Source organism: Eublepharis macularius, chromosome 6 (genome assembly GCF_028583425.1).
Source record: "Eublepharis macularius isolate TG4126 chromosome 6, MPM_Emac_v1.0, whole genome shotgun sequence".
In the NCBI taxonomy this organism is placed as follows: domain Eukaryota; kingdom Metazoa; phylum Chordata; class Lepidosauria; order Squamata; family Eublepharidae; genus Eublepharis; species Eublepharis macularius.
This window is the reverse complement of record NC_072795.1, coordinates 8565432-8587699: the sequence shown is the minus strand read 5'-3', so window position 1 is coordinate 8587699 and position 22268 is coordinate 8565432. Positions and strand designations below refer to the sequence as shown.

General features: G+C 49.5%; 1 protein-coding gene across 1 annotated transcript in view; it reads right to left on the bottom strand.

Moving 5' to 3' along the window:
* Positions 1–19742, bottom strand: part of LOC129332444 (cytochrome P450 2J4-like) — a 61040-nt gene extending 41298 nt beyond the window's left edge. Inside the window, exon 1 of the mRNA XM_054983578.1 lies at positions 19494–19742. Coding sequence (XP_054839553.1) covers positions 19494–19661 — 168 coding nt within the window. The 5' untranslated portion in view covers positions 19662–19742. The remainder of the gene's footprint in view (positions 1–19493) is intronic.
* Between the last annotated feature and the right edge of the window lie 2526 nt (positions 19743–22268).

Genomic DNA, 22268 nt, shown 5'->3' with positions numbered 1-22268 from the left:
TCTCCCACCACGAGTGCTCACCGGTGGTCTTGATTCGTTGGACCAGGTCCAAAATCTCCTTTCCGTTGTGGGACACAACCAAAGCAGTGGTGTCCCCGTCCCTCTGGATGCTCTGGAGGGTGCGGTGGAGCTGGGGGTGGGCCAGGAGCTCGTGGATTAGCTCCAGACCGATGCCAAGGGGAATGGGCTTCACATGTCGATAGATGGAGGGTGCCACCAGGATCTCTTCTTGGGTCCAGACCGGTACCGTGTAGGTGAAGTCGCAGGCTGCCACCGAAGACAGGTTACAGAAGCAGCGGTTGACTCCCGGGATCACGGGCTTCAGCTGGAACGAGTTCAGGATCACAAAGTCGCAGGCCGTTCGCACGCAGGCACATCCTCTCCCAAGGTAGACGACAGCGGAGCTGTTCTCCTGGACGACCTCGAAAGGGCACTCATTGAGGGCGTCGACTTGCGGGGCTACACAGGGGTGATGAGGTGCAAAGGCTTGGTCCTGGCAGATGAAGCCGGTCTGGTCTCGATGCTGGCACCCTTGGAGGCTGACGAGGTGCCATCCGGTCGGGGTGAAGCGGGCCCAATGGTCAGGGTGGCGGGCGTAGAGGACTTCGGTGTCGCTGACTTGGAGTCCCAGAGGCACGACTGGATACACGTGGAATGACTCGTGCGCACTGGCCGTTAATAAAAATAATTTAAGCTCCTGGGTGGTCGGTGAGAATGAGGAATTTACGAGAGACCACCAGGATTCAAGCTCCAGTTCTACAGGTGTCAATTTGGGCATAATCAATCTTTTAATTTCCAGGGGCAAGTGCCCGTCCGTGGCTTGCCGAATTAGCCCCATGGCCACAGCCTGATTTAATTGTTGGGCTTGCATACATGCCATGGCTATTGACATGTTGCGTTCCAAAGACTGTGTTCCCTTGAGCAGCAGAGAAAAATCTCTTTCAATTTGACTCTCCCAGTTAACTAAAATGGAGCTGATCTCGTGTTGCCCATTTGAAATGGAATTTAGGGACTGCACCACCGGTTTACCTAAGTCAGAGATGCTAGTCGTGACATGGGCAAACTTATTAGCGAGAGTCTCAATATTGACCGAATCCATGATTGCTAAGCCTCCGGCTGCAGGAGCAGTCCAGTCGGCAATGCTTCGTCTGGCACGCGAGAGAGAGAGGGAGGGATCGATCCACAATTGCAGCCATGCATTCCAACCCTTGCTACCGGCCTCCAGATAGGGAGCGCACTGCGGCAGCCTCTGGGTTACATTCAGCTCAGCTAAGTCTATGCGGATCTCTTTTAAAGACATTTGCGGGCGGACTAGAACTCTCTCTCGAATGTCAGTTTTCAAAACATGGGAGCCCACTATATGCGTGCCGCCTTGGCTTAATTGTTCATTGCTAGCAATCAAAGGGTCAATTTGGATGGTGTGGGTCTCCTGGGTCCGGATCAGCAGGGAATAATTGCCTGGTTCGTGAGTCAAATTTACAAAGAGCAGCCCAAGCCGGTGAAATTTCTCTACTAGGGGCTTGGTTTGGCATTCGGGCGTCTGCTGAACCAGTATCCAATCGGGTGGGCCATGTTTGGCTAGGTCTTCCTCCTTTACAATCCAGGTCAGGTTCTCCCAGCGTTCTATAGCAAAGGAGAGAGCCGTGCCTGAAGGGGGCGTGATAGTGACTGATGCAGACTCAGTGGCAGTGGTGCCTAGTAGGATGGTCATTCTAAAGGGGTCTCCTGCCTTCCATACTGCGGCCGACACTAAAATAACTTCACAGTATGGTCCGAAAGCCTCAGTGACAAATGGCGAGGTTTCGAAGTTGGCAGGGGTGGTATATTTGTCTACCACCGGGACTGCGGTGGGGGCTGGCCTGATACGGGGAAGAAACATACATGGAATTGGAGCAAGAGGTGAAACCGTATCGGTAGTTGAGTAACACACTGATTCTTGGGACAGAGTTTTTACTCCCACACATAAAATGACAAGCTCTGGGGGTCGGATCCACTGCTCTTCGCAACTGCGGAAGTTTGTGCGGTCCGTGGGGGTGGTCATATTGCTCTGCTGTACAACTTTGCAGACCATCATTTCGTTTCCTGCCAGGGTATTGATGCATCTCCAGTGGGGGTAGGGCATTAATTTGGACGGGCGTCCCTCTGTTAGGGTGCCTGCCAGCACGAGCAAACACAGAGTAGCCAGGTGCCTCATCTCCTGGCCTTCCTTTCCTTTCTGTGGCGAAAATATCCTGGGGAGACCTGCGGATATAAGTACAGGTTCCCTGAGTTGGTTGCAGCAAAAATAAATGAGTGAGGTGAAGTAGGGAAAAAGAAAAGGGAGGGCGTTTTTCTGCCAGCACTGTATGTTAAGCGGGGTTCGAACGAGAAGTCCCAGGGGCACTAAGCGAGCCTTCCAGCTTGTTGCTCTGGGGAACTCCTGTGCGGGGGCTTCTTCCTAAAGCATGTATATTTCAGGGGGGAAACGTCTTTACGTCGAGCAAGAGTCGGCTGTGCGTTAGGCGGGAATATGCAAACTCGCCCCAGGGGTCCCTGGGTGCCTGGACTATGTGGCCTCCAGGTGCCCCTTGCTCGGTGGCGGGCTGCTTTTATTTTGCGGGCTGAGAGCTATCGGTCCGGCTCGGCCTGGCCTTGCCGCTTTAAAAGGAAGAAAAAACTAAAGAGCGGTTTCCATTAACTATAAGGGTTGCTGCAGACGGGGGCCCTCGTTTTAATTTTTCAAAAATAGGCCTTCGTCATATGTTTGCAGGACAACCAATTTTTGGGGGGGACTCCCTCGGGAGGCCCCATCTTCTAGTTAAGGAAAAAAAACGATACACCGGGCAAAAAGGAAAAATACACTGAGCAAAAGAAAAATGCACTGAGCAAAAAGAAAAATACATGGAGCAAGAGGCATACGGGTGTGGGGTACTTTTGAGTTGCCCTCACTTGGAAGGCCTGGCAGGGCTTCATTAAAACTTCAACATGTCTCCCCCCCTTCTTTTCCCTTGTGCGGTACGGGCAAGGGAAAAGATTACGTGGGGCGGGCGGCTGCTGGCGGAAAGGGCCGAAGTGGAGCCGAAGGCGCTCGGCGGCGTTTATCGAAAAGCGGCGGAGACGGCCGAGATCTGCCGGCGCCACTGGGTCTGGGTGAATCGGGGGTCATCTTGGCGTGGGGGATCCTGGCTATGTAAATGAGGTACGCTGCCCCTTGTGCGTGGCGAACGCACCTCAATAACACATTCCAGGGGGCACATATTTACAAAATACTGGCGGGTCTTTTACCTTTGCACTAAAGCGTACTAGATGGTGGCGCCGTATAGCAACTCACCATGACGAATATGAACATTAGTAAAAGAGGGATGTTGGTCTATCTGGGGGTCCTTTTCCAGGGGAGGCACGGCCCTCAAAGCCAAAGCCGACCATCATGCGAAAGCGTGGGTCTGGCAGGTGAGACCCCGAATCTACGTAGATGCGGGATCTTCACTAGCACGGCGGGTGATATATTTTCGAATACAGGGATCACCTTATTTGGTGGTTCCACTATGTTCGAAAGAATGTATGCACCCTGGGGCTAACGCCACTCCAACCACTTTCACACACAGCAAATCTCTTTTGCCTGTGCAATTTTTTTCCGAACATGCGGCTTACAATCCAATTAAGAATCACTTTCGGTGGTGGTCCTATTTGGCTTTGATTGCCGTGTCTTTCCCTAAGGGTCCCAACTGTGGGGCCCGCCTAGTGAAGTTAAAGAATAGAACTGGAAAAACTCTTACATCTACATATCCTACTGTTTCTTTTATACTAAAGCTACAAAGGTCTTATCTAAGGGGACACAGGGTATCTCTGGCCCAGGGTGAAGGGATATTTGGCGAATCACTGGGCAGAGGGGGGCTGGGCTGGTGGCGGTTCCCCCAGGGTCATACACAGGAGGGGCGGTTTGCAGCGGCTTCCCTTTCCATTCTTTTAATTGAGAGGCGTGAAAGTATTTTAGCCACGTTCCTCCTGTCTTTCTCTGGATGGCTACCTGATAGACAGCTGGGGAGACTCTTTTTGTGATGGGGACTGGGCCTTGCCATTTGGCTGCTAGTGAGTGCGCCTTTTGCGAAAACTTCCTGTACAGAACGAGCTGCCCTTCTTCCCACTGCCTGGGGTTCCTGACCCATCCTAATTTGCGGTCCATATCCTTCTGAGCTGTGCCCAACTTCTGGGCCACTTGCATGTGGACGGCGTGTATGGATGAGAGCAGATCCTGGACCCAAGCGTCATTAATCACTACGGGCTGCATATCGGAAGGGAGCTGCGTATCTAGCCAGAAGGCTTCCGGGAGCTGCATTCTTCGCCCTGTCATCACCATATGGGGTGTGAGCCCGTGAACTGCGGTAGTGCCTCTGATGGCCATTAGGATTATGGGGAGTTTTTCATCCCAGTCTCTCCCGGAGGAGCGAACCATCTTGCGGAGAGCCTCCTTGAGGGTCCGGTTGGTTCTTTCTATGGCGCCTGAAGCCTGAGGGTGGCCGGCTATGTGGAACCGTTGCTGGATGCCCAGTGCTTTACAAAGCTCCTGTGTAACTTCTCCGATAAAGTGTGAGCCTAAATCGGAGTCCATGACTCGCACAATGCCCCATCTTGAAAAGACATTGTTGAATAGTAGTTTGGCTGTGGTGGCTGCATTGTTGCGCTTGCACGGAAACGCTTCGACCCATTTGCTAAAGGGGTCTATGACAGTGAGGCAGTAGCGATTGCCGCGAGCAGTGGGGGGAAGGGGGCCGATAAAGTCAATCTGTATGCGAGCCCAGGGTCCGTCAATTCTCTGGTGCTGGAGGGGGGCTCTAGGTCCAGTGGGGTCTGCATTGACCATAGCGCAGGACAGACAGTTGTCTACCCATTGCGCTACTTCGGTGCGCATGCCAGGCCACCAACCAACCTCTTTTACCCTTTCCAGAGTCAGATCCTTGCCTCGGTGTCCCTGCTCGTGGACAAACTGAATTAAGTCAGCCCTAACTTCCAATGGTACTACCCAATGGCGTTCGCCGGCTGTATCTACTGCCCAAACTATGCCTTCCTCTTCTCTGATCATGAGTCTCCCTGTCTGATCCCTTCCTGCGGCTAGGAGGTCAGTTATTTCTGGGTCAGATTGCTGCAGTTGTGCTAGGTCTAGTGTTCCTGCGGTTCCCTGAGCTTGGCTGCGGGCTTGTGCCCGGGTGGTGACAGGGCGGAGGGGACAATCGGTGGCTGATTCCAGCAGGGGAGCATTTTCAGTGGCGGCTGCCTTGGCTGCAAGGTCTGCCTGGTCATTCCAATAAGCGGTCTCTGAATTCGTCTTCTGGTGTCCCTTGACATGGGTCACCTGCGTTGGGCCTGAGCGGGACTGGAGGAGTGCTGCTACTTGCTGCCATAGCTGTAGGTGGGCTACGGGTTTCCCATCGCTAGCTCTCCACCCCTGATTCTGCCACACCGGGAGCCAGACCGTGGCGGCTTTGGCCGTCCAATCCGAGTCTGTATAAATGGCAAGTGGGCTTTCTGGGGGCTCAAACTCAAGCACTGCCAGAAGCGCTTGCACCTCAGCCGCTTGGCTGGAATGGGGGCGGGCTGGACCTTTGAGGGTATGGGCGTCGCTCACTCGCACGGCGCCGTAGCCCGTCCGAGGAGAGCCTCCAACGTGAAAGGAGGAGCCGTCACAGAACCAGCATGTGAAGCCGTTCTGTCGGGCTTCCTCTAGCGGGACTCCCCAAGTGACTGGCCAGACAACCTGCGGTGGCGGGTCCAGGGGGCACTCGTGCTCGGTCCCGGTTACTAACAGGCCATAGGGGGCTGGTGGCTCAGTGGTCTCCTTTTTGAATTCTACTCCGCGGTTGACCAGGGCCAGGGTCCACTGGGCTATGCGGGCGTTTGAGACTTGTCCGTCTTGTATTTTTCCCGACAGAATATATTTGAGGGGCGTGTGAGTAGTCTGAACTATTGTGCGTGAACCTCCTATGATAAATTCCCAATGGGTCAGACTCCAAACCAGAGCAAGGCATGTCTTCTCGCATGGGCTAAACTTAGCTTCTACTGCGGTTAGGTTGCGAGAGGCATAGGCTACTACTCTAGCGGTTCCTGCTTGCTGCTGGGTGAGCGTGGCTCCTATGCTCTTATCTGATACTGCTAACTGGATAAAGAATGGCTGAGTAACATCTGGATGGGCTAGGGCCGGGGCTGCGGCCAGACTGCGCTTCAGCTCGGCTAAGGCTGTCTGTTGCTCCGGTCCCCACTCCCAGGGAGTGTTCTTCTTGAGGAGAGCATAAAGGGGGCGAGCTTTGTCTGCAAAGGACTCAATGAAGTCTCGGGAGAAGTTAAAAGTTCCTAGAAGGGCTCTGAGGGAGGGGACATCGGTGGGTGCAGGCAGCTTGGAAATGACCTCCATTCGCTGGGCGTCCGGGGTGCGACCCTCGGGTCCCAGGGTCAGACCCAGGTACTTGACGCTGGTCTGAACCAGTTGGGCCTTTTCCCTGCTTGCCTTGAACCCAGTCTCGCGGAGGAGTTCCAGGACTTCCCTGGTGATTTGGCGGGCTAATTCTTCCGTGGGGGCGTGGACTAAAATGTCATCCACGTAGCTCAGTACGTGGGGCCTCGAGGAGGGTTGGAGGTGTTCCCACATCTGAACTACATGGGCATGACAGATACTGGGGCTGGAGTGGAATCCCTGGGGTGTCCGCTTGAATGCGTATTGCTGGCCGCGGAAAGTGAACGCGAACTTGTACCAGCAAGACTCATGCAACCGGATAGAATGGAAAGCATTGGCCAGGTCTATGACCGAGTAGAACCGGGACCCAGCGGCAATGGCCGTTAGGATCTCATTATACTTGGCCACAACCGGGGCAACTGGAGGGGTGGTGGCATTCAGGGCACGGAAGTCGACCGTCATTCTCCAGGTCACTCCATCTGCTTTCAGAACTGGCCACAATGGGGCGTTGCAGATGGACTGCATCGGGAGTATGACGTCCCACTCAAGGAGTCCTTCTATAGTCTTGGCTATCCCTGCCTCAGCTTCTGCTGGGTACTTGTACTGTCTTTGGGGAGGGGGATCCTTTCCTTCGATCAGGACGCAGGCGCCCTTCACCATCCCACACTCGGCCTTATCTGTCACCCACACTTCGGGAAAGTCCTGAACCCAGGGGTCTCCTGTGATGGGGGCGAGAGGAAGGGGGGCCTTGAGGGCTGCGCATCGATGGACTGCATTAACAAAGTCTGGGCCTCCCGGGATGCGCCACAGGAGCCCGTTCGCTAAGTCAATGGTCAGTCCCTCGGCACGGAAAAATGGCATGCCCAAAAGTCCATCGTCTTCTCCCCGGTTTGCGCATGCCGAAATCCGGGTGGCCAGGTTCCCAACGGAGAGGGGGATATCCTGCCAGACCGGGGATTCCTGCATGCCGCCTCCAAAACCGGCGAGCTGCATGGTTGTGGGGGTCTGAGTACCCTTTGTGACTAAGGTGGGCCGGAGTATATTAAGTGAAGCTCCGGTATCTATGAGGAGGGTGGCAGGCTTCTTCTTTTCCCCGGGAGTCCCGATCCCTGCCTTCACTGTCGGTCTCCCCCATGTGTCCGGCTTTAGTTTGGCAACTATGCCCACGGAGGGAGACTGGGACTCGGGGCAACCCTATTCTGATCCTGCACCCTGGTCGGTGGAAGCGGCGCTTCCTCTAAAGGGGTTGTTGGGGCTCGGGCGCTCCCGGACCGCAGCTATCGGGGGACTCGAGAAGGGAGGGTCTGGCGGTAACGGGGGCGCCGACGGAGGTACTGGGGGCTGCTGCTGGTCTTCCCACTCCATGATCGCCTTCATTAGAACGGACGTGGGCTTTCCGTCGAAGAGCTCCATGTTCGCTCCAATGTTTTTGAGGCGCATCCAAAGTTCCCAACGGAGGGAGTCCCTGGACTGGGGCGTGCTGCCGCGGTCCCGGTAGCCCTCGTGGTCGCCCTGCGATGCTCCCCAAGCATTAGACTGATCTGGAGGCGGGTAGACCTGATGGTGGTACGGGTGCGATGCTCGCGAGTGAGAAGGGGCTATGGGTGCATCCTGTAGTCGGGGCTTGTGGGGTCCTTGCTGGGAGGAGGAACTGTAACTCGGGGCGGGCGCAAAGGAGACTCCCGGGCGGTAGTCCCTCGGTCCCCTTCCCCGGTTAAAGCTGCCGCTCCTTCCCCTCAGGATTCCTCCCCTTGCCTCGGAGTACGGGCTGCGTCCCTGTGGTCGGTATTGGGAGTGGGGGCCATGATTGGCGTAGGTGACTGCACTTATCGGCTCGCTCTCCTTCCTACAAGAGGCCGGGGGCTTCACATGGCGGATGGCGCCGGTTTCTCGCAACAGGCCAGCAATGCTTCTGATGCGAGCTTCCAGGTCTCCCCATGAGATGCTCCCGGGCTCCACTCCTGCTAGTGCTAGGCGGGTGGTACTATTGAGTCCATCTAAGACTGCTCTCCTGAATTCTAACTCGTCAAAGTCGGGTACATCGCTTGCATCTAAATCTACTTCATCTGCTAGCTCAGCAAGAAGCTGCTTCCTGGCTAAATATGCCTCTGGGTCCTCTCCGATGTACAGGGCTCTGCGATGTACAGGGCTTTCAAACTCTTGGTGGGCCACAGGAATGCGCAAATTTCTTTAATTGCTCCGTACTGACTGCGGGTGGCTAACCTTCGGTTAGAGATATAGGCGTTCAGGGCCGAGACTATTTCAGGGGCAGCGCATTGGCGGGCCAGCTGGGCCACATCGGAACCACTAGCGGAGGGCTGGGAGGTGGTCACATGGGTGAACCACTGGATGGCCGTGTCTCGGTTTAGGGGTCCCATGCGATCTGCTATGGCTTGGAGCTCATCGGGCCTCCAATTGCGGGTTTCTTTAACAACTCGGTCTGTCTTCCTGCCATCCTCGTCCATGGATACAATTTCCTTGGTGGCTATTGGGTGGAGGGGCTGTGGGGCTTCCGCAGACTGGGGCGAAGGGGGTGACCAGTTGTCGGTACTACCTTCGGGGAGGGCCAAGAGGGCTGCGGGATGCACGGCGGAAATTACGGCCTGCTGCATTCCCAGGTGCTGCTTTAGGGCCTCTAGCTCCCTCTTACAAGCGGAGTGGTCAGCGGAGGTTACCTTGGAGTGGTTATGCTCTGCCATGAACTGGGCGGCATGGGTTAGCTTAGCGATTCTTTCCTGTCCCTCGATTACTGCATGCTCAGCCATGTCGGCACGAGCGGTGGCCGCTTCAGCCTTGTGCTGGGTGTCCTGGAGGGCAGTGGTTAATCCTTGTTTTTCCAATATGAAATTGACGCGTTCAGCGCGCCACTCAACTGCCTTTTCCTCATGGTCTCTTTCCTGTTCGGCTAGTTTGGCCCTGAGACTCTGGATTTCTAGGTGCAGGGCGTCCTGTTCTCGCTTTGCTTTTTCCTCTAGCTCCTTCCTTTCTTTGTCTTGGGCTAATCTGAGCCTCTCTATCTCCTGCTCACTATCTTCCTGCGCTATCTGTAATTTATTTATCAGGGACACGCTGTCCTGTAAGGCAGTGAAAAGTGCCCAAGCTCCGTATCTGTCCTTCTTGCTCGACTTGGGTTTCTCCTTCTCACAAAAATCTTGGAAGGCACTTCTAACTATCTGGAGTGGGTCGGGTCCCTTGAAGGAACCGGCTTCCCAAGGGCAATCTCCCTTCTTAACTAGCCACTTCTCCAGGCGGGGCACGGTGGGGGCTGCCCGGTACATTTTTCTTTTTAGTTTAAGGCTGACCTCGGGGGAGGTTAAAGAGTAGATCAGCGACACCAGGGGTGGGGCGATTAAAGCTGCTCAAGGGTTTTAACAACTTCTTCCTCTCTATGTCCCTTTTGGGAGGTTTATCCTTCCCTCAGGTCCTCAAGGGTTTTTACCAGGGGGTTTTAAGGTCCTACTTTTAGGTTCACAAGGGGATTTTTAAGGGTTCTACACTCGGCTCTTCTCCACCGGGGGAGAAGGAAAATTCCTATTCCCGTTTCAAGCTTGCCTACAAGCCACGGGACCAGGAAAAGTTTACTGGCTCAGAAGGTGCTCCCAAGCTCTCTAAGCCCAAGAACCAAAACTCTCAGTGCTTCCAAGCCTCTGCTCAGAAGCCAAAGCTCAGGGGTCTCCCAAGCCTATACTCGGAAAACCACAGCTCAGGGGTCTCCCAAGCCTATGCGCTCAGAAAACCAGAAAGTGTTCCCAAGCCTCTGCCCGGAAACTGCAACTAAGGGGTCTCCTAAGCCTCTGCTTAGGCAACCAGAAATGCTCCCAAGCCTATACTCAGGAACTGAAGTGCTTCCAAGCCTCTGCTCAGAAGCCAACAAATGCTCTCAAGCTCTCTGCCCAAGAACTAAACTCCAAAAAGTCCCCAGGCCTCACGCTCAGAGACAAACGATTAAACTGTCTCCAAGCCTCGACCAAAAGACTACAGCGCTCAAGGACTGCCTCTGCAAGTCCCCAAGCAAAAGTGCTCAGGAGTAAAGCTTACTGTACTCCCAAGCGGAAAAGCGCTCAAGAGTTCTAACAACTCCCAAGCAAAAGTGTGCCCAAGAGTCCCACTGACTCCCAAGCGAGGTGCGCCCACGAGTCTGACTTAAAACTCGCAAGCGGAAAGGCGCCCAAGAGTCTTCCTTAAAACTCTTAAGCACGGTGCGGCCGGCTGCCGCGGGGCTTCAGGAACCTGGCTTCAGATTCCCAAAGCTAACTAACCAAACGGACTAACGATCCCTTCACGTTTCCTCCGGAGCGGGGATTGAAGCCTAAGTGCTGGCAGGAACGGGGTTTGGACGGACTTAGGAGAGACGGGGGAGGGCGGAAAAGAATTTTATATGTGCTGCTTCAGGATATATATATAAATCTATAGAGCCTACTTCTGGGATCCCACCCACATAGACGCGTTTAGGCGGCCCGGAAGGTGGCCAGGAACTTCACCAGTTCAGAGGTCCTCACCCACAGTACATCGGTTATAACGGCTGGAGGGCCTCGCGGTGCACCACAAAAGGCAAGTAGTCCAAAGCTGGCTGAAGGAGGAAATGGGGAAAAGCCAACCCACAAGATAGAATTGCTCACTAGAGCCACACACACTCACACTTTTAATTCCCTGAGCTAAATTGCGCTCCTTACACTGAGGTCTGGAAAATTTTCCTCTAAGTCAGTTCGCTGAAGACACGCGTGTCGACTCACGTGTATTCACACGAACTGGGTTATGCCCGCATTCTCCACCAGTAAACTGTTACCAGAACTGCTCTTTATTATAATGGGGAATTAGCTATAGCAGTCTGTAACTATTAATATTAAGCGAGGATCATAACCTATGTTTACGGAGGTCCCGATCCCAGACACTCTAGTGAAAAAGAGGCAGACAAGGAGTAAGGTCCAAACACGTGTATTGAGTGTAGCGTAAGCCTATCTTGCACAATCATACAAAGAACATACAAGGTCTAAGAAATACAGAGTATGAAATACAGAGACGTTCGCATTAGCTGGTTCCCAACGATGATAGGGGGAATACTCACTTATCCTGAAGCGAAGCAGAGACACAACAGCGAGGTGGCCCAATGCCAGCACTGGAACCACAGACGGACAGCAAGGAAGTCTGGATAGGAATGGCCTAAGCCACGGACAGAAAAGGGGGGGTCTGGATAGGAATGGCCTAAAGACCGAGTGGTCTGAGAGACCAGCTTAAATACCCCAAAACGTACCCTGGGGCTGGTGCTGTACTTGGTGGTTCTCACAGTTTAAAACAAAGGGTCTAATGGGTCACTGAATGGCTTGGATGGGCCACTTTGGTAATCAGATTGTGATAAGTGACACCTCAGGAAGAGGGGACAAAAGAGGGAGGGGGAAATCCAAGTGGGCTGAAAGGATGTTCCAGCGGACAGGGCTTGTCCTGATGTCATCAGCTTTGGAATGCGGAGGTTTCTTTGAGATGCATTCTTTAAGTGCTTGGGATGGTCGGCACTTAGTTCCTTCTCCAGGGCGGCTCCTAAGATATGCAGAGCGGGGCGAGGGGCTCTCGCTGCGGACGTGGTGTGCCCGCTTCACCGAAATGGCTTCTCAAAGCAGTCCTCTTCCCAGGGTCTTCTGTCTGCCTGAGAACATGGATGCCGGCTGGGCATAGCTGGGGCTGAATAGCAGGCTGCCCGGTAGCGAGGGCAAGCTCGGGGACCGGCCCGCGGGAGGCTCCAGGCGGGAACTGACCAGGGAGCGCCTAGCCAGGCTCGCTGGAGGTTTCCCCGGCAGGCGCCCAGCTGCTAGCAGCGGCTTGGGCCCATATGAGGCAGGCTTCCATGGAGGCAGCGGGAACAACACTTTAAAACACAGTCCAAAGCAGGGAACAGGCACGGTCCGTGGCAGATGGCAATGCAGGCACGGGGCACACTTGTAACAGAGTCCAAACGCACACAGGGAATTCCAGATATAGGTCAGGGCAGGGCTGCCCAGAAAGAGAGTCCTTTGTGCAGCTAACCAAACATGGAGTCAGTAAACTACACAGTCTATAACAGCAGCAAGGTAATTGACACGCAGGCAGGAAACTGACACGTGTACCAGAACACACACGTGCAAAGCAGTCTTTGGTGTAGCAGTAAAACAGCAACGCAGGAAACTTTAGCACAGTTCATAGCAGGCTTCAAAGCAGGGGAGGGGGCCTACTTGGCAACATGCTATTGGTACAGGCTAGCATTGTGTTTTTGCCAGATATGTTCAGGCAGAAAGGAATTCTTGAAAAGTAACAAATTCACACCATGGCTTATTCTGTAGGACAAATGTAACATGACTTGACTTTGCACTAAAAAAGGTGACATGTCTACAGAAATTTCTAACTGAAATATAATCTGTAAACCAATCATATTGTAATTAGGTACACACGTACTGTGATGTCGTGATTGCTATAAAAACTCTGCAGCTCAAGGGAGGAGCCAGAGGGAACCATTTTCAGCATTTTGTTCTCTCTCCTATAATTGCAGTTAAAGTTCCAATGACCACTCCCTTCACTCCCGCCCTTTTTTGTGTAATTGGGAAGACCGCAGAGGGTTAACTGTTTCAGGCATAACATAAAAATTCAAATTTCAGTATATACGGTAGATAAACCAGGAAATACAAATGAAGAAGAAATGCATTAACAACCATGCCAGGAATGCTCCCAAGCCGGTGCAACATTACTCCCAGAAGTGACATGTGTGCCACCTTGAGAGCATGCCCAGTAGGACTGTTCCCCCCGCCTTTCCACCTCCGCTAGCCAAGAGGGTTGAAGTGGGGATCCCCCACTGGGGGACTTGGGATCCCTATTTGCAGCATCCCAATATTTTGTTACTGGTACAACACCCCATGGTAGCCGTTTTGTGCTTGTTCCCAGCCCCTGTGGCAACCATATGTGGTACACACTCCCTAGTCTCAAAATTCAAGAAGTGTCCACAGGCTCAGCAAGACTGCGGATTCCTGCTCTAAACTTCAACTGCTGTTACTAAGATTTCTATATTCTGACCAAATACATTGCAATCTTTACTTTTTATCCATTTGTATGTAAGCCATATACTCTTTCCTTGGCAGCTATCTTTTACAAGGTTTTCCAGGTCCCTTTTTTCATCTGTCTTTCTTTCCCTCACTTTTTCTTCAACTCCTCATTGGCCCAACTGTCTGGAATTTTTAAAATTCCCACCACTCAGGTGTGCTGCTTACCCATCCAACCAATCCCCTTTCAGTTCCAAATCACCTTACTCTAAGTGCATTCCCTCCATTTATTTTTTCTTGACTCTGTTCCTTTTAACTATACAGTTTGGTATTTCAACTAAAACCCTCATTTTATTTTTAAAAATCCCTCTTGCTTCTTTTACCCCTCCTGCCTGCTCTCACCAAGGACCAGAACAGCTCGACCAGTGAGCAAGAGGCCAGAGGCCCTATCCACCATTATGACAAGTAAGCAAACCAACAAGTAAGTAGCAGAGACTCTGGGCCAAGCTACACATGACGAATGACACTTGAACGGCAAGTGGATTGAGTGGAGGGCAAGTGAACAGGGAGAAATACACTTGCCATTCAAGTGTCATTCGTCATGTGTAGCTTGGCCCTATATTATCATTCCCCTGCCCCCAGGGCCAAATCCCATTGCTCTCTGTTTACTAGACAAAGTCTTGTAATTCCTTGCTGTTTAGGAAGATTTGGGGGATTCTTTCTGAAAATAGTGCACCACCGTGCATCCATACGGGTTCCCTGAAAAAATTATGGGATCCCTATTTTGAATCAGTTGACGTTTCCAAGAGACCTTCAAAGGTCTTCCCACATCGACCACAACTGATAGCATGCAGCCTATACCCAAACACAGGAAAACCCCAGAAAGTGCTGCACATTTATTTCTGAATTTGGTCCCTCCCAACATTTACATAGCAAATTAATGAAGGGATTCCAGAGGACAACACACAATCTGATGAAGCAGCCCATTGCACAAAATGGTCAGTCTAGAATAATCGTATCAGTCCTCCCGCCATGTTCTAAACTATAGCGGTGCCTCAATGATGCAAGGAAGGATCCATCAAACATTCGCCCTTATCATAAACCCATCAGCATCCCTAGACACAGACTCAGACACTCACAGTCTTTTGCCACCTCTGCAGCATTTGGCTCCAGCTATCATCATTTTATTGACTCTGACAAAATTTCCCTGTCCAGCTGCTAGGACTCACACCTTCTAATCAAATCCAAACTTCTCATCCTCAATCCAGTCCCTGTCCAGGATTGCCCACATCTTTGCACTCTTGGGACTTAATATCAACACAAAAATCCACCCAAATCCTGGTACTTTGCTGCAGTTTTCCATCAGACTTTCCTACTAATTCCCTGGTGACTCTCCAAAGGACCCTTGAAGACTTTGAGTCAGTCTCAGGGCCAAACCACAAGTGACGCCTGACACAGGTTGGACACTTGTCTGCTTCCCTCAAGTTTTGGCGGGAAATGTCGGCAGCTTGGCGGAATGTTGGACAAGTGACAGTTGAAAAGTCCACTGGACAGCAGTCGGAGAGCCAAGCTGTGAGACCAGGACGCCTACATTTCCCATCAACACTTGCGGGAAGCTGACTAGTGTCCAACCTGTGTCACTCGTCACTTGTAGCTTGGCCCACAGTCTCTGCCCTGCTTTCCTTTACATTTTGCACCAAATCACCTTCAGGGATTGGATCACTCAGCACGCATGGATTGATGTGCTTTCTGCACCCTTCTTTGGACACTCAAACTCTTAAATTGTTTTTTATTTTATTGTTTTTTATTCTTTCCACCAGTTTATTTCTGGGAGACTCCCCACTCCAACAATGCATTGCCCAGATCTGGGACCCCTGTATACACTAGGCAGTGGCCCCTTTTATTAAAGATTGCCCCTAAGTATACATCCTTGTGTTTTACACTCAACTGGAATGCTCCAAATGTTGAATGTTCCTCCATGTGTACCCACAAGCAATGATCTGACAATAGCATGGATAACTGCAGTTATTTATTTTTCAAAAAAGGCACAGCTCATGCACCAATCCATGTTGATAAAACAAATTTCATCACTGAAGTCACTTGAGCCTTGATAGGTAAGTCATCGACAATAGTGTGCTTGTATTTTGGGCACAGAGCAGGGGTCACTGGTGGTGTGGGGGTGTAGTTGTGAATTTCCTGCATTGTGCAGGGGCTTGGCTAGATGACCATAGAGGTTCCAACTCTATGATTCTATAATTCTATATACTACTCATCTGAACAGATTAGTGTCACATTCCGAGCAGTGAACAAAATTGGTGTTTTCATTAACTCCAGTTGGGGAGCTGGGGCTGAGAGGACTGGCTTACCCAAGGCCACCTGCAGAGTTCATAGTAGAACCGGAAGTTGAACCAGCAGAGTGCTGGCTTGGAGCCCCCACTTAACTACTACTCTCCAGCTATAGACTTGCTATTTTAAAGCTGACCCATCAAGAATAAACAACATACTACTCCCTACTCCAAAGGCACCATCCCCAACTAACAGCATTCTGTCTAAATAGAGTTGCCATTTATTGATTTTCACCCAGCCCTGAATTCATCAAGGAGGGGATAAAAATTTATTACATACTTCATGCATTTACTACCACAGTAGTTGCACCCATTCCTACTTCTATGACCATACTTCTTGCTCAGGAGAGTTGTATGTGTGTATGTCTGTTTGCATGCGTGAATGTTTATATACAGCATCATAGGTCAGCAACATGCATCAATGTTCATATACATTTGTTCATGTGTGATTGTCCTGTACGACACATTAAATGTTCAAGGGGGCCAAACCCCCTATTTCTTGAGAATTCTAAGTTGACTCATAACCAGGTAAGTTGTGCACATTCAATTCCTTTCCAGGATGAGTGGGTGTGTGTTCTCACATTGCTGCATGACAAGGTAAGGGTAGCCTCTCATGCTAATGAACAGCCCCAGGTGACTGCTTCAAAGATCAGGAAAAGTTATCATTAGGAGACAGGCTGCCTGTTTATCTCCTCCCACATCTTGTCCACTATTTAACACAAGGAAAACACAAATTAAATCTGACCAAGAGAACTGTGATTTTCGAAAGCTTATGCTACAATAAAGTTGGTTAGCCTTTAAGGTGCTACTGAACTCTATATTTTGCGACTACAGACGACACAGCTAACTCCTCCGTACAAATTAAATGCAAGCAGAAAAACAGAGTGATTCTCCAGAGCTGTGCAGAAGTAAACAAAGGCCACCAAGACTTTTTTTTAAAAAAAAAATCTCCAGTGAGGTAACACTTTTTTGTAATTCTGATTTGTCATGGCATGCCAGTTTCTTAAATTTTGTAGGTGTCGCTAGGTGAAATTTTAAATTGCTTGGCAGTATACAAGGAAAGATTTGTTTCCCCTCCATTCTCTCAAACTGCTGTGGTGTTTCTTTGCAATAAATGACACATATAAAGCTACAAATTAAACAAGCAGATATGATCTGACACAAGCAAAAGGCCCCGATGTTTAGCAGCATACAGCCATACTTATGAAATAGCCCTCAGGCTAGAAGCACTAACAAAAAAACAGCTAGAATTTGGAAATGTATTTTGGACTGTATTCTATTCCCCCCCCCCTGTCGACATAAAAGGCAGAGACCAGGTTTGGGTATAACAAGGGCCACTTTATTAATTATATAATAACACAACCTGTCATTGCAGCAAGGGATCTAATTGCGGTACAGGTCAAGCCCTGGGAGCCACCTGGACCTCTGCCTTGACCTGTCTGGGTGAGCCCCCTCTGCCCCAGGGGTGTTCCATCTAACCGATGGCTGGGACCCAGGAGCCAGACTAGTGGTTCCCCTGCCAGGCTCTAACCCCCACAGCCGTGGAGCCTGAGGGTGGCCTTGTCCAGGTTCCCCACCTGGCAGTCTGCCCTCGCAGCTGGCAGCCGTACAGCCTCACCAACCGCTCCTGGCAGACCCCAATTTCCACCTAATGAGAATGTGCCAAGGGAGTCACCAGCCCGCTCTTCCAGATCCTATCCTCCCAGTGACCAAATATTTACAGCACCATCACACCCAATTAACAAAATTCCCGCAGCGCAAGGTAGGCAAAAAACAATGCACCCAAAGGGCCAATCCAGGTGAGAAGAAAAAATTCCTACCTGGCCCCGCTAACAGTGAGCGGCTAATCCTGTACTGCAAATAGGGAGAGGTGGGTGGGCAGAGCACAACGTGGCAACTGCGAAGCCGGTGGGTGGAGCAGGCTGAAACGCCCTGAATCTCCGCCCCCTGGCCAATCCCTGGATGCCCGGGGAAGAGGAAGGCTGCCTTTCCTCTCCACGGTGGCAAACCCGGCTCCCAGCCTTAGCAGCCAAGCCTGCTGGCTGGGAGGGCCATATAATTGCGGTATTCTAGTTGAGGAACATCTTCACTACAGATTCATAAAGTAGCAGTTTCTGTCTTTCACTTCTGTTTTGAGGCTAACTAGATTCTTCCCCATCACTTAGTAAAGTGTTTATTTCAAGGACTTCCCGAGGAAGGAGGAAAAGAACTTCTTGGAAAGTTCATCATGCTGGCTGTGTCAAAAGTAATTCTAGGTAGAAATGGATTCCCATTTGAGATCAGTGGAAAATTAAGTCAACCATAACAATTAATCCAACCCCTGGTTCTGAGTGCAATGGTACCATAGAGGCTAACAAGATTTTCATGGTATGAGCTTTTTGTTGGGTGTGCGCCAGCCATGAGGGGTGTGTGTGTGTGTGTGTGTGTGTGTGTGTGTGTGTGTGTGTAAGCAGAGTATGATAGCAGAGTATATTAGCGCAGTGGGAATAAGTAAACAGACTTCTGTGGTTCTAGCTCTATAAAAATACTTTACTACATAACAGGGTAAATAGGGTACACTTGTAGGAAAAATAATAAACACGTTCTGACTACATCTTGATGGCTAGACTAGGACACTTAGAGAGAAACTTAGAGACTGAACATACTGATGAAGAGACTCGCACACTCTGAACAAAGAGCAATAAAATCTTAGTATATGTTGCTAGCTAATTGCCCCCTCAGTAAACTGGCTCATCCAAAAGACATTTCTGGATTCCCTCATTAAGACTAAAGACTCCCACTTTCTCTGGCGGGAAGTTTTACTCGAAGCCTAAGTGGTCCTATGCTAACTAGCTATCTGACTAAACAAACAGAATAACAATTTAACTCTTTCATGACTGAGCATTGGACACTTGCAAAAAGTCCAACACTTTTGAGGGTCAGAGCTCCTTCTTCAAATACTTTGCCTCATGAAAGCTTATACTCTGAAAACCTGGTTGGTCTTGAAGGAGCCGCTAGACTCAAATCCCACACAGCTAGCCACCTAAAATTAATCCATTCCTAACCAGTAAATGTTTTAAAGAGTACATAAAAAACTAGTAACAAAAAATGAACAGAAAACGAATCCAAATAATAACCTTCTTGTTCAAACCACTAATGGCTGCTTCCTCTGTAGAAGTTTCTGTTACAGACCGTTCCAAAGATTTTATTTGACATCATCTATCTTTAGGAAACATTGTGCAATTGATGTACACAACAAAGCTGATGCTGCATTTGTAAGCCACTGGTTTCCCTGCGCCCGCTAGAAGGTTTGTCTCCTCCATAGCCACCAATATGATGGATGGCAGAAACCCCATAGAAGAAGACCAGGTTGCTTACTTGGGACTGATTTTTAGAGGTTACCTGTGCACAGCCCATTCCACCTCCCTCTTGCAGGTGTAAATCCTCTGATTTGGGCATTATATGCTGGTATTGAAGAAATGGAAGGAAGGCTCTCCCTTCTTCTGGCAGATGCACAAACATCCACCTGAGAGGATGGACCAAGGCATCCAATCTGTTCTGAAATCTCTACAGCTATTAAGGTTGTCTTGGCTCAGGGGCAGAACTTAAATAAGTGGCAGCATAGGTGACTGCTGGAGCATCCATTTCAGATAAGTAGCCTATGTCTACCATAAAAAGACTAGAAGTCAAAAAGCTCTTTACACATCCTCTTACTCAGCAGATTAACAATTCTAAAGGACATACCTTAATGAAAGTATCCTGAGAAAAGTTTGGTATTATCCGCCAAATGCTTCCAATGAGAGGAAGCCGAAGAGGCCCTGGAGGATAGTTCTTGTGTGACCAGAGTTGTTTCAGGAAGTGCACGATCAGAAGACAGGCCAGCACTGATATCAAAGTTGCCGGTATCCACATTATCTTTTTCCCCTCTGTGTTTGTAGCTTTCCTGTATAACTGGGAATATAGGATGCTTTTCCTCCAGTCGCTGTTTGTGCTCCTCGGAGATATTGCTGCTTCTCTGAGATTTTTCCATTAACACCCTTTTATATGTCCCAGTTATGAAAATGAATGTAGAATGCCATAACTACCATTCCCTTGGAATGTGATCCTCCAGGTGCGTAGCATGATATCACGTGTCGTGATTGACACGTTAATTGAAATATAATTCAAATAATTGTATGGAAGAGAGTTTAACTTCAAATGCCATTATGACCTAAACCTAGGCCATGGGCCAATACATGCCATAAATATTCTTCAAAAAAGAACTTACCACAGACTCGGGATTTATACACAGCTTTAGGGAAATGTTAAACCAGATGCCTTATTTCTGCGGAGCTTTCTGCTTTGCCTTTGAATGCTCTCAGATATCCATAGAAAGTCTATGAAATATCTCATATGCTCTGTGTTCTTTAACTCCTGCAGTGCACATCTCAGTTTAGTGATTTTCCCCTGAATAGGTAGTAAAGGAAACTGATGACGAATTATTCAGGAGGAGTGCTCAGGTAATTGGTCTGTGTCGTAAGAAATGGCTCAGAGAGATGCCTTGGTAAAGGAACATGGACTGTGCAGACTGTAGTACTGGCCAGGTACTGTCTGTTGCTGTGGATATGCTCCTACTAGGAGTTTCCAGGTCGTTTACTATGCCATGTCAATTTACTTATATTTTGTTTCTGAACATTTTATATCTGTATTCAGATCTATGCTTGCTATCAAATTTCTGCAATCCATACCCTACTGTATTTTTATTCGAATGTCCCAACCCTTGATCATATTAACTTACACTGTGTGATCCACCTTGAGCCTCAGTGAGAAAGGTGGACTATAAATAACCTAAATAAAATAAAAATATAGCCACGGTCCAGCAAATGTATGCTAATTTTTTCAGTGAGGAAATGCATGCATGCATAATACTTCTGGTTACTCCACACAGTATCCATCCAACTTGCTGCCTCTGCTTGATCGTTGAGCAAACAGAAAAATTGCATGCATTTAAGCTCTGGTTTTAATCGTTTTGATGCTGTGTTATTGTTGGTTTAATGGTTTTCAAGTTGTTGTTTTATTGTATTGTCGAAGGCTTTCACGGCCGGAGAACGATGGTTGTTGTGGGTTTTCCGGGCTGTATTGCCGTGATCTCTCAGTGAGAGATCTCTGTCTTTTGGTGCTACACCTCTGAAGATGCCAGCCACAGCTGCTGGCGAAACGTCAGGAACTACAATGCCAAGACCATGGCAATACAGCCCGGAAAACCCACAACAACCATTGTTGTTTTATTAATATATTTTTAATTTGTTAGTCACCTCAGTAGCCCTTATAAAAGCAGAAAGGCAAGGTATAAATTTTATAAAATAAATTAATAAATCTGTGGATAGAGATCCTATTATAACAACCTTGTTATTAATTGGAAAATAATGCTCTGTATGGGTTTACATTCCCAGGAAAGGTGGAGACAGGTTTGGATGCAAATGACTGGCTCTGTGAACGTGTTCCTAGCTACTGTGTCAGAACCTGAATGTCTGGATCAAGTTGTTCACCCTTGCAATAGCTGCTCTTAATTCATACTCTTTCTGATAAAGTCTAGAGGATAATAAATCATCCTCATCACACTTTAACTGATATATGTAAGGAATGAGGAATACTTCATGAGGGGAAATCCTTTGAGATGTAAAGAGTGACTCTGATACAGCACCAGGCCAAGGGAAATGGTACAGTAGGAAGTTCTGGAATTTCTGAGTAATTTCTACATCCCCAGAGTACATAGAGATTCTGAAAGAAAAAAACAGATGGATAACTCTGAAATTACTGGAGCAAGATATAAAAACAGAAGCAGAGAAACTTAGAGTCAGAACACACGAGACAAAATACCTAGATTCAACTCGTGTTCTCTTACCTAAAAGTTTGCCGGGAAATGTAGGCGTCCTTGCAGCTTAAAGTTTAGCATTTACAGTGCAGGCATCCTTGCAGCTTAAAGTTTAGCATTTACAGTGCAGGCGTCAGCTTAAAGTTTAGCACTTACAGTGCAGGCGTCCTTGCAGCTTAAAGTTTAGCATTTACAGAGCAGCAAGGAGGGAAGGACAGGCGCGGGGCGCCTTTCCTCCCACTCTCAAGGAGCATCACAGCATTTTCCCTTCCCCTCACCTGGCCTGGCCCTGCAGAGCGATGCCTGGCTGCACCGGGAGACTAAGCTGCAAGGACCCCCACACAGCCCTCTCTGCTGCTCTGTAAATGCTAAACTTTAAGCTGCAAGGACACCTGCACTTCTCCCTGCTGCTCTGTAAATGCTAAACTTTAAGCTGCAAGGACGCCTACACTTCCCAAGAAACCTTTAGGTAAAAGAACACGAGTTGAACCTAGGTATTTCATCTCGTGTGTTTCGACTGTTAGATTTGAAGCAAAGAAATTAAGTCTTGAGAGGGAAAAGCTGAAGTATGAAGATATTTGGCAGGGAAAACAGCTTGAACAAGAGAAGAAGAGAATTGAAGCTCCTCAAACTGAAATTTTATGTAGGGAGACTTCTGTCAAAAC